The sequence below is a fragment of the Gymnogyps californianus genome, chromosome 1 (assembly GCF_018139145.2).
Source record: "Gymnogyps californianus isolate 813 chromosome 1, ASM1813914v2, whole genome shotgun sequence".
In the NCBI taxonomy this organism is placed as follows: Eukaryota; Metazoa; Chordata; class Aves; order Accipitriformes; family Cathartidae; genus Gymnogyps; species Gymnogyps californianus.
This window is the reverse complement of record NC_059471.1, coordinates 59,573,198-59,586,211: the sequence shown is the minus strand read 5'-3', so window position 1 is coordinate 59,586,211 and position 13,014 is coordinate 59,573,198. Positions and strand designations below refer to the sequence as shown.

At 39.6% G+C, this 13,014-nt stretch overlaps 1 protein-coding gene across 1 annotated transcript in view; it reads right to left on the bottom strand.

Moving 5' to 3' along the window:
* PCCA (propionyl-CoA carboxylase subunit alpha) overlaps window positions 1-13,014 on the bottom strand; it is a 305,187-nt gene that overhangs the window by 215,151 nt on the left and 77,022 nt on the right. Inside the window, exon 7 of the mRNA XM_050915340.1 lies at window positions 1,571-1,702. Coding sequence (XP_050771297.1) covers window positions 1,571-1,702 — 132 coding nt within the window. The remainder of the gene's footprint in view (window positions 1-1,570; window positions 1,703-13,014) is intronic.

The window sequence follows — 13,014 nt, the reverse complement described above, 5'->3', positions numbered from 1 at the left end:
ATGCTTTTCTAGAAGTTATTTTCAGGATTTCTAGAAGAATATACAGGATATCAGACAGAACAGAGGATCTTACGCACAATAGCTTGGCTGCTGTTAAACCTTACGAGCACTAAAGGACCTCGTACACAAGGGCTGCTAAAAACACACAAAAATCTGAAGGAATGCTGCATTCAACTTATCACTGCCAGACTTCAGCATTGTCACAAATGCCAGCCTAAGACTCATACGGAGCCCTCCAGAAGAGACAGAAGTCTTTGCACTGTTACCTGTTGCAGCATATCCCACCGCCAGGCATTACACACACCAGGCATTTCCATCATGAATTCTCTGAAGAATTCTCTCGTGCATTTTGACGTCAGCTATGTCATGATTTTATCATTCTCTCACTAGCCAAGTTCTCCAGGTTTCCTCATCAGAACAGATAATTTTGTGGAGGCTTAGCCCCTTTGCACTCTATTCACCTTTCTCATTTAGTTGGGTTTGGGGTTTTTTTCCTCCTAACAGTTTAAAATCCAACTTAGCTGACACAATGCTGAACACCATTGCCCTGGTATATGTTGCTCCTTAACATACAGTCTGCATTCCATCGATATATTCAGTTGTTCCCAATTATCTTGACATTTCCTATTTCATCATGTAAATAAGATTTATGATGATCAGAGGTCAATATCAATTGTCATAAATAAAACCTGAAAAGCTTTCCCTTCACTACATTAAAGTCTTGTTGAAACATACTTTTTACTTTTTCGTGCAACTCAGTTTTACCGAAATTTTATTTGAAAAAAATCTAAGTTTACATGTAAAGCGTAAAAAATTTCAACCCAGAAGGTCAACATTTTATAATACACCAAAGTTTTAGGCATATACAACGAAGATTTTAAAGGAAAAAAGCTTATTTAGCTACATTAACACAGACAATGTATAAAGACACACAGGAAAGCTTGTAAGAGCCCAATATTTCATCACTATAGCAGAAAATAAACCAAAACCAAGACATACTTTATTTCACCTTACAAAACATAAAGAAACCACCAAAATGTTTTTAGAAAACTGTTGGAAATCATTCCTTCTAAAACCCCAGGAAGACCACTAGCTGTAGATTCAGACAAAGAGCCACTGACTTCCCCCCATCCTCACCCTGAGTTTTGCAACACATGGAAATCTACACCATCAGCACAGACAGTAAAATGGAAACTTCATACAGTGTAACAAACTTCACTGCTAACTTAGGGCTTTCAAGATCTTAGCCAACAAGAAGTAAAGCCCTGAGAAACATAGTTGAATCCACATCTGATTTTTAACACATTTACCTGCCTTCATGTTAAATTTAAAGCAAAACACTTTTAGAGACTCCATAGAAGCACTCCTTAATACATCACCTATTATGAAGGACTTTCTCTTCTTCTCCAAAGCTCTCTTGCTAGTAAAACTCTGTACTCCATTTTTAATTACATCTTATTGAAAAAGTAGTTGAAATTATAATTACATTCTGCATCAGACCTTCAACAGGTGTACTTCGATTTAGACACTGTTCCTACAATGGGCAGACAGTAATTAAATGATTTCTTACCTTGACTACTCCATCAAAGCCAGGGATCGTGTTGACCTTTGCATTCTTGGCTAACAATTTGCTTTCAATCTTGTCTCCCATAGCTTGAATAGCATGCGTGTCAGGTCCAATGAAGGTGACACCTTCCGATGCCTGCAAAGACAATGAAGATATAACTTTAGGAGACAAAACTAAAAATCAGCTTTACACAGGAATTGCTATTAATTTTTTCTCTTTTTGAATTGATTAACAAAACAACATTTAGAAGACATAGTGATCTGTTTATGTAACAACCTAGCAATATATAAGCAGCATTTCAGCCAGTTCATTAAAAATGTGTATGACCTTGTGAAACTATGTATACACACAGATTCAAAGCCCCTATAATTAGCATTTGTATAAATCAAAGCCAGGCCAAAGAAAAATAGCTGAAAGTGGAAGTACTCCAGCTTGAAAGTTAGAAATATCCCTTGAGAAAACAGAGGCTAGTTAATTCACCATTGAAATAGCCGCAAGTGATTTACAAAGATATGCTTGCTAAACTGTAATGCAGTTGAAAATTCCGTTATGCATTCCTAAAACCAAACCTTGATGAAACATCAAAATGAAAGTGCAGTCTCTTACTCAACGTATTTAAAGATCTTGAAAATAAGGTAATAAGTGATATAATGTTTCCCCAGTTCTTTCAGGCAACTCTCTTTTCCAGTACTAATGTGGAAATAGGTTAACATAAAATAATACTTCAACTTTAATATTTTAATACATAGGTAGAACACTGAATTGCATTTTTCCTCCTCCTGTTTCTCTATGCCAGCAATAGACTTCAGTGATCAAGTACACAGACTTTTTTTTCAAACCTCTTCACGGTCAGTACTATACTGAGCTAAAAGCAATTCTATCAGAACTGTTTCACTGAAAGTTACTGATGCATCAGTGAGTATGTGCATGTTTCAGGCAACTTAACATCTTTTGTACCATAGGAAAAAAAATCAAAAGAATAAGCATACTAGCCTTGCACAATTTTTTCCCATTTCATTGATTTTTTTTTTTTTTTGCCCATTTCTAAGACACCTGTAAAATGCTTAAAAACAACCTGTTTCCAGCCAGTGGGCAGTTTACTTAATACCAACACTAACACAATGGCAAACATTCAATTCCTTATATCAGAATTTCTGTCTTAATATTTTGTCTTTCTGACAGACACTTGTGCTGCCTATGTTAGGGTTGCCAGATAGTTGTAGTCACTAACAACAAAAACTAATTTGCTGAAGCTTTGTGTATTTATGTGACAGTAGTACATGACCACAGAACAGACATAGGAAAATCATGTTTTTTAGGTTGGGGAACAATGTCCTCCTATTCACAGTCTTACAAGAGCTGAGAGCTCCCAACATGCTTGGGAGCCACTGTTTTCACTGTCAGCAGCTTCCTAGCAGGAAGTGTAATAGCAGAAGTGCTATTACTTTCTGTGCAACAACTTTCTATCATCCTAGCTAACAGGGTGCTACAGATAACTGAGAAAAGATCAGATGAGTATTACAGACACACTAGGAAGCTCAGTGCAAAGACACCCAAACCAAATGCAGAGCATCAGTTCAGCTACATCAAAGGCTTGTTAGCTTCAACTCAAATTGAACCATCTACTCTGCTCTCCTGAGACCCCACCTGGAGTACTGCGTTCAGCTCTGGGGCCCCCAACATAAGAAGGACATGGACCTGTTGGAGTGAGTCCAGAGGAGGGCCACAAAGATGGTCAGAGGGCTGGAGCACCTCCCCTGTGAAGACAAGCTGAGAGAGTTGGGGTTGTTCAGCCTGGAGAAGAGAAGGCTCCGGGGAGACCTTATAGCAGCCTTCCAGTACCTAAAGGGGGCCTACAAGAAAGCCAGAGAGGGACTCTTTACAAGGGCATGTAGGGATAGGACAAGGGGTAATGGCTTTAAACTGAAAGAGGGTAGATTTAGATTAGATGTAAGGAAGAAGTTCTTCACTGTGAGGGTGGTGAGGCACTGGAACAGGTTGCCCAGAGAGGTTGTGGATGCCCCCTCCCTGGAAGTGTTCAAGGCCACGCTGGATGGGGCTTTGAGCAACCTGATCTAGTGGAAGGTGTCCCTGCCCATGGCAGGGGAGTTGGAACTAAATGATTTTAAGTTATCTTTAAGATCCCTTCCAACCCAAACCATTCTATGATTCAATGATCTGGGGTTTTTATCTCAGCCCACCTCTTCTCTACTATAGTAGGCTTATTAGCTCAGCAACTCAGTAATATTGATTTGATGAATAACTCTTACAAAGGTGGGAAGACTGCAATAGGAGAGAGGAGGGGATAGGAAGACCAACACAAGGGTGCAGATCTATTAATATTATAGTGCCAAAGGATGCAAACACTACAAAATTCACTTTTTAAAGGAGAAGGGAAACAAGAAGCAAGGAGTTTATGCTTGAAACCATAGTGACACAAAGTTTGGAGCTGACCATTTCAGAAACAACAGCAGATTACCACCTGAAAACTGATACTTCATTCCCTCTTAACAAGAGAGTTTTAAATAGGTGCCTGAATACACCTGGAGGTAGGGCAGGGTTCCCTTCTGTCAGACTGTATTCCAATCTCAAAAAGCTTTGTGGAAAAGCTTCACTTACATACTTGGCAACTGGAGATTATGCTGTCCCTCTTGTATCGCTCCTAACCTGGAAATACCTTGTTTTCTACAGTTTCTACCATAACATTAGCATTTGCATCCTGCACGATGCCACTTCAAACTTAATCGTGTATTGCTTCCTCTCCCCACTCTCTTCTCAAAGTCTACCATCAAAAACATAAGATGTCCAGAGGTCAAGATAGTGGGTCCAAAACTTTTGGTGCTGTGACAGACCATCCATAACTTCCAGCTTGCAGTCTATTTCCAATACTCTTCTCTTACACTATTTCTCTTCCTCCTCTTTCTTCTGTCAGAAAAGAAGAAAACCTTCATTCAAACTGGATGTCACAGTAGAGGATGGGAATTACATTCATGGCATCAGCAAGCATGCACCTTTCCAGTGAAAGGCATATAGGGGACATCTTGCTTGACTTACTGTCTCCTCTCACTGACCTGTGGCATGGACTTTCAAAGTGACCAGTTCATTCCCTGCTCCTGTCCAAGCAGGTAGTTGGATAAGAAGAGAACAGCACCATTCAGAAGAGATTCATGAACGACCTGAGAAGGAACACTGTAGGCCATTTCAAGAAATGAATCCGCCACATCCAGTATATGTGTTATATGAATCTTGTAGAGCTGTAATATTCCACATGGATACAACCAATACTACTTATTAAAAATTAAGCAGTAGATGATGTGCAGCAGATTCACATTACTGCAAATATCACTTGGTGCAACATGTATCCATCTTTTTTTTTTTTTTTTTTTTTAAATGTATACTTTTAATGTCCGGAATTTACAAACTGCACTTGTCCACACATGCATCTCTTGGCTTTAACTGCTCTGAACCTTTGTACCTTACACAGAACTGCTCTTTAATTGTGAACAAGCAGCAGCTTAGTACCACCAGCTATTCTCCCATATGGTTAGTCAATTGGGGCAGTCACCACATCCAGTTATTTCCCAGTAACAAAATCTGAAACAGAAGTGTTTAACTCAATGTGATATCACCAGATACCCGATACCACATAACCTGGCATACTGCAACATCCATAAATCAAAAATAAGTTAACAAACCAAGGGGGATCCACCGGTTTCCAGCCAATGTCAAACCATCTCTTACACAGAAAAGGTGTGCATTCTGACATGAGTTGCAACTTACTTTAGCTAAGCTCACAAAAAAGACTTAAGCTTAAGGCACTACTAGACAAACTCTTGCAAGAAAGTTCTTGCTACAATAATTTAAGTCCCCATCACTCGAAGATGCTTGTTTAAGCCCTCTGCCAAAGCTTCTCAGCTCATCACCAGAAAAGTGCCCCAGCTTCTTCATTGCCAATACTAACACGTAATGTACTAAATGACCTGTTCAAAACTCTAGTGCCCAATACTGAAAATGCTAAAAGTAGACCATAAGAAAGAATGTGGCAGTAACATCTTCAGCTCCTACAAAGATTTATCAGCACTCATCCATCAGCATCCTTAGTTTATGAAACACACGGAAGTGGTGAAACTGTGCAAGAAAAACTTCCAGTGCCTGATGACAGTCTGTCCACACACAGATTTGCCAGCACTAGAACCTCTGCTGTACATCACAAGCTTACACACTGCGTATCAAACAAGTTCTTCCAAAAGTTCTGTTACTCCTCCACATGTTCAGCAGCACACTCCAGCCTTGAAGACTCATTATCTGGCTGCAGGGAATACACCAAGTTTCACCATAAACATGCACCAGCATTTGCTTTAGAAACATACCTGTGTTACCTGCGTATCACTGCTCTACTTTGCACAGTCAAAGGTACAGACAAACAATAAGAAATATTCTAGAAAAGAACAATTTCAGAATACATTCCATGCCAAGAAAGTTAGTTCTTTCTTTGTCTAAGTAGTAGATATTGAAGAGTTTTCCCCAACACCCATCTACTTTTGAGAGCAGCAATAGTTGTTTTAATTGTAGTGCCATAAGAATTGCAAGCAGTTTGTTCTCTCTTCCCCCTTTTTTTTTTTTTTTTTTTTTTTTTTAAGCCAGACAGAAGCCTTATTCTACCCTCAGGGAATGCAGGACCCCAAAAAATATAGCAAAAACTAAACAATATCAAAGTAGGACAAGCAAAGGAAAGATTTGGAAAATCCATTTGGGAAGTCTGTGGTTGAGCTGTATGTGACCTTTGCACTCTGTCAACCACATCTGACTGCTCTGGGAATAGAGTGACCCAAAGGGACCTGTGCTAGTGTAAATCACCATACTCCCAATGTTTGGAAAGGACCTGTCCATCTGACAAACTCTTGTGGACCTGAGATAACTGAAGAGACTGATCCTACAAGAGGAGATTCCTTTGCATCTCCTCCTGGAAATCATGAATGCAGAGATTCACAATTACTGTATTATACAGTCAGTAGTGGATTCAGCCTCAGTGACAGTATAAGCAGAACTAGAGACAGAAAGCATGAAGGAGGGGAAACTGCATAATAAACTTTTATACACACTAGCTCCCTTGGCAATATATAGTCTCCTGTGGGCTTATGAATATGTGGCAAACCAGCCAACTCACTGCCAGGCCTCCCAGCACTGCAGGAAGCGACTGAACAGTTCCAACCCAGCTTTAGACAAAACAAGTGATACTGAAACTTTTCCTCCGTCTTTTACCACGTTAGTTATGGACAATTAAACACACTTTTTGGTGTTCTCATTCAAGCCAAGATATTTGAATCTGCACATAACACCAGCTAACAGGAGCAGCTCCAACCAACAAGGAGGCATGCCATGTACAAAAACACAGCTATCAAGAATCTGGATCAAGGATCATTTGGTGAGGGGATTCTTCCACTCACAGCACACTGACATGGCAAAACACACTCCAAGTGCCCAGCTGCTTCCAGGTGCAAGAGCCCCTATAATTATCTTACCACACAGAAGCACCAGCAATAATACAGGCTTTGTGCTTGTTTATTCCCTGGTACCTGAAATGGCTAGTTGCAGGCAAATGTTTCCCATCTCTGAGGAAGAAATGGCTGAGAGGATGGAAAGATCTCAGGAGCAATTGTAGCTGCTCTACCTTATTGAAAATAAACTTTCCTATGTAAACACAGAGCTGGTTTTAAACAAGCTCATAAAATTTACAGGAGAACCCAAACAATCTGTTGCATACAGCCATTGAATCCTATGTTCTCAAATTCAGACTTACCTATGATGTTTTCAAGATTACCCAAACTCAGGGTGCTACTTATTGGAAAACAGTAATTCACTCAGGACAAAAGGGCTTAACCCCAGCACCGCTGGCTGGGTAGGTTCAGAGCCTGCAGTCTGTCAAGAGTGACCAGAAGTAACTGAGCCAACCTAGCTGCTTTCCCCCCCATTCTCTCTCCTTCCTCTCCTGCACATCCCTTTCCACAGTCCTATCTGTCCCCCTTCTCTAGGGCAGGCTCTGGCACTCCTCAGTTGACCTAATTGACCAATATGGCAGACAACAGCCATTGCTTTCGTGAGTTCAAATTAGCTAAACAGAGAAGCTTAATGGGCATTGGAGGAAGGACCACATAAGCTGCTGGAGCACGCAACCAAGAACAAGAATCTTCTTTTGGGGGAAGGCACATCCTCAAACTCTCAGGTGTGCAGGGGGAGGATTGCGTGCTGCCATATCAGCCTGCTTTTGTGTTTGAGTTCGCATTTCTGTTTTAAGGTTTGGTTTAAAATAAAGCACTTTTTTTGCTTCTTTGAGGAGCACTGTTTGAATCACAGAATGGCTGAAGTCTGAAGCATCAAAGCCACTGCTTGAACCAGCTCTTTGACATGTGCTGTCAAGTAGTGGAACAACTTAGGGGCAGAAGAGAAGCAGAAGCAAGATTCTGTTGCAGTGAGGTAACAGCAAGATCAGCAAGTGTGGGTAACAACTTACCACACTTACTCAAGAACTTATTAGTGAATGAGATTATGAAGGAAGGTCCACAGATAAGAACTCCAGTAGAAACTGTTATCATAGGTCTGGTTTTCAAAGGGGTTTTGTCCCAACCCTCAAGTTTTCTTCACAGGAAAATCTGGAAAAGGTATCCATGAAACACTTGCATGCGGCTGACGAATTCTTTCACTGTTGTACTGGGGAACAACTGCCTTAATTTTTCTGCCCTCTTGACACACAGCCAGTCAAGGAGGCAGATCCAATGGGGAAGGGAAGGGGTATAAATAGTCTGGTAATCACAAACAGTGTCAGAGTTCCAGAAAAACTGAAATCTTCCACAAATACGGTCTCCCATCTACAGCTCACCAGAAGGAAACAGACCCGTACATGCAGCTGCCTGCAGCTGCATACAAAGCAGAGCAGATAAGCAGCACAGCTCAAGGATGACTGGAATAGCTAGCTGGACTAAAAAGCCTCTAAGTCACACGGGCTAAATGCACGGCTGAGAAGCAGAGCTGGCAGCAAAAGGAAGGTCCAATAGAGGTTTAAACAACCTAGAAAATAACCAAGCAGAACAGAAAAATCCAGTTGAAGTGGCCAGATGAAACATCCAAAGACAGACAAGATTCAGGAGTCCTACCATGAAAAAAAAAAAAAAAAACCAGGCACACTGACATCTGTTGAAAGAGGTGAGGACATAACAGATCACCTTGCAGTACAGGAACTGTCCATTCAACACTGGGAATGGATCTCCCTAGGAAATATACTATAAGAATATATTATAAGAAGCATGTACTCAATAACCTAGGAAATACCAAACTGGTAAAATGCTCTAGAACAGAATGTGGTGACATGAAAGAACACCCTGAAGCCTTCTGCTAGATGCACAGAAAAGACCTATCAGCTCAAACAATTGGGCCCTGTTGCTGCTATCCTGAAGGCTCAGAATAAAGAACATATACAGGAGTGGCCAATGATCTGCCCAGGCATCAACCTGTAAATTTAGTACTAACAAATAGAGAATTTCATTCTCTGCAGACTTATTTTAAGCTGGAAAAGGCTTAAAACAGCAACATACCTAGGTATTGTCATAGATCACCAAAAGTAGCAATTCTCCAGTAGTTCAGCAAATAAGAGTTCCTCCAATCTTGTTTAGAATGAAATAAGCAGAACTTTTGAAGCCAAAAGACCTTAAGAATACTCACATATTTACATACACACACAAGAGAGAAAAGACAACACTTACAGGTACAGTAGCATCCTTCATTAGAAGAAGTGTTTTAAAAAAAAAAAAAATGAGCCATGCTGAAGGAAAGCAAACTACAGCCTTCTGTACAGGCTTATGACAGACCAGCATACCACCTCTTAAGTGAATACAGTATGTGATATAAGCAGATGGATAAATAAGCTAGAGGGGGAAGGGCTATAGCATCCTACTTTTCTCTGACTACACCTGCCTTTGGCTACTGTAGTTATTTCTGCAGGTCTGGCATTTGTTTTGTTTGAGGGTTTGGGAAGGAGATGGAGTATTACAATCACCCTAGGTTGCATAAGCAGCAGGCAGGTAGACTGTGATAGCAACTAGCCTCAGAAGTAAAAGGTTAATTGGCAATTGGGAAAGTGACAGACCGATGCAACTTGCTAGAGAAAGGAGGTGGTGGTGAAGAACTGTGCTGCCCAGCCTGCTAGACCTCATTGCTTGTTCCAAGTTCTACTTCGAAATAAAAACTTACTGTTACTTGGCTCCAAAACACACTGCATTTTAGAGGCCAGACCCACCACACAAGTTGTCACCACCTGTGACACCATACTGTGCCATTTTAAATATCTGCACTCACTGTCTCAAATAGGAGCACACACTGTAGGAGAAAGTGATACATTGAAAGTGTTTCTTTAGAAAAGGAAAAGCTAGCAGGATAAAAAAGCCTTACCTGAAATTGAACACATCTGCAAGAAGTTTGTCTCACTTCTTAAAACTAAATTTAAAGAACACTAAAGCACTTTCACAACCACTGCCTTAAGGAAAAAGATGATTGCTGGGCAGCAATACCAAAAAACTGAAAACCAGAATACACTAATTTACTTGGAAATAAACCAACACAGACACCAGTTTCCATGTTTAACCTTTGGCATGGGGAGGGAAAGGGAGTTTGTTAGCACATCTAAGACATTATTCTAAGAAATATTATCCGATTTATTTAATCCTGGTGTGAATCTGTTCAGACTGGTCTCCAAAGTATAGTTTAAACTATACAGAGCCATGAAAATACACTAATCAGTTACCAGTGTGACCAGACAAACTTCTGAAGGACCAAAGGAAAACAGGCCTTATCCAAGCTCCAAATATGCCTTCTCTAAAGCAGGTTAGGAAGAGAATGCAGGAACAGCATATCTCTGTATATCATATAGAGAGACACAGGCATATTTATGTTTTTCAAAATGTAGTATGTGTATATTCAAATATTAGGAGTGGGAAGAGAGAAGTCAGTCTGTTAGACTACTCTAAAGTTCAGCTTAAACAAAAGGCACAGCTGCTGAATCAGTATAAACACAATCTAAGACTATTTAACTCCACTGTCCCAAAAAAAGTGTGCACCTCTCAGAAAAGGTGTATGACCTCCAGCATAAACACCAGGGAGCAGCCAGAATAAATCTAGACGGTCAGCATCACCTTAAGCACAAATGCTGCATAGAAAACAGCTTTTAAATAAACATTAAAGCCATCTCCTCTTTAATTCCACAGAAGTGGTAAGTTTACAAAGTCAAAACTGTAAGAATCAGGCTAATCTGTAGATGTCTTCCTTAACAAGATACAAGTTGTGAACTCATACTATCATAGATTATATGTACAAAGGGTAAATGTGCTTGCATTGATTTAATTCTGCATTTTAAAATAAAAAGTCTCATTAACCAAACATTTCATAGTGGATATTATACTTCTAAGTGGAAAAAAATTGGTATTCAGCTTCCAGGTCATACCTTTGCAAATGAAAAGAAGCACAGAAGCAGCTTTTTCCAAGGACTCAAAGCTACAAGACACTATGAGAAGAACAAGAAGTACCTCTGGGGCTCTATACTTAAAAGTTTTCACTTTGGATCTGATCATCAAGCTGAAGTTTTTCTTGATAATTTCACCTTGAAACAGTTTAAAGCTTTAGATGGTCGATGGACTATTTTATGTCTTTGTCCAGAACCCAAATGCAATATTGAGTTATCCAAGTTTTTAGAAGCATTTCTCAAATACAAACTATAAAACTTGAACATACTGTAGTTTGTATGACATGCCACTGCCAATGATGAATTGCTTCATCACCTATAAAACGTTCCCACACACACCCCACCCAATGCACAGGCACAGGAACTTAGCCCTGCTGTGTTGCAAAAAGTTTGAGTATTCGACTATATCAGTAGTAATGAATACCCAGAAAATTTAGGGACAAACAAATGAAACTTAAGAATTTTCCCTGGATGGTTTCCATATTGCTTTTCTTCACTTCATGGCATTGAAACCACCCTTGATTTTTACATGATAAAAGAAATCTGTGGAACTAATCCTAGAAACCTCTTTCTGTTTCCTTGCTTAACACCTCCAGGCGACAGAAAAGACAAAATGCTTCATTTGCATCCTTAAACATTAGAAACTGCGAATGAGCCTTTTCAGCTGCAAATGTTATTGCATCTACATTTCCAGAAGAGAAAGAAGGTTAAACAGCCTACTTAGGTTTATGTTAACTCATCTCTTTTTAGCACCAGAAGCAGCACAAAGAGCAGAGAATGTGGAAGCTTAACAGCCCAACCTCTTTCTTCATTACGTTCAATTAGATCCTGGAAATGGATATAGCTGCTGATTACACGAAGAAATCAGGTATGCACAAAGGAAATGGCAAACACTAACAACTGTAATCTTAGTCTTCCCAATCATCTAGCCTCATGAAGACCATTTCATTTTTCATGCAACACAAAAAAGTTCCATCAGTTGCATGACCACACAAGATTTTGCCTGATGTAAAAAGCAGCATTTGTTTAATCGTTAATACAAACTTAGTTTAAAATGTAGCATGCCGATGTTGCACAAAGCCATCCTGAACACGTTAGTAAGGTACGAAAGATTCCTTGCTTGATGTGCTACATAGTCCTCCATCTTACCAATTAAAGAATAAATTTGAGCCACAGTCAAATAGCCAAACAACACTATTAAGCTACTTTATTTCAGAATACAATTAAGTACAACTTATTCTTCAAGAGTACTAGATCTCCTAACTGACAACATTTTTTTTAAATTAGGATTCAACCTACATTGTATTTTTAATTTGTTTGGAGTGAAAAAAGCACCTGGAATCATTGTACTGAATTCAGTAGAGAAAGTTAGCAACACTTTATTTTCTAGGCCATTTGGCTTTCAGTCTGAAAAAAGTCTTCAGCTTGGCAGAGAACACTCAATGAGATGTTTAACACAAAATATACATTACTCTAAATGAAAACCAGGCACTCATGGAGAAAAAGCAGGACACAATGACGAGATGGAGAAACAGGGGAGCATCCTTCTAGCCAAACCAATACCTCACATTACCAAGGACCCAATTTTATGACTGATACAGAAAATTTTCTATATCAAACTGAACATTCAATAGGGAAGACAAACGGAATAACACACAGTTCAAAAACCTGAATGTTAGAGCAGATGAAGAAAATACCTGGGCACAAGATATATTCTTTATACAGCCATACTATTTCTCCTGTCCTAAAGATGCATGTGAAGCTTTGCAAATGAATACAGAACACAAGTGTATAGCCTGATTAGTAAGTGCACTTTGCAATGCCTTAGCTTGTGTTTTTCAAGGGGGAAAGAAAAAAAAAAAAGAGACATGAGAATACATTTAGAAGTCAACAAGTAACGAAAAATTAGCACTGTGTTACTGAGATGTTACATTGAGCT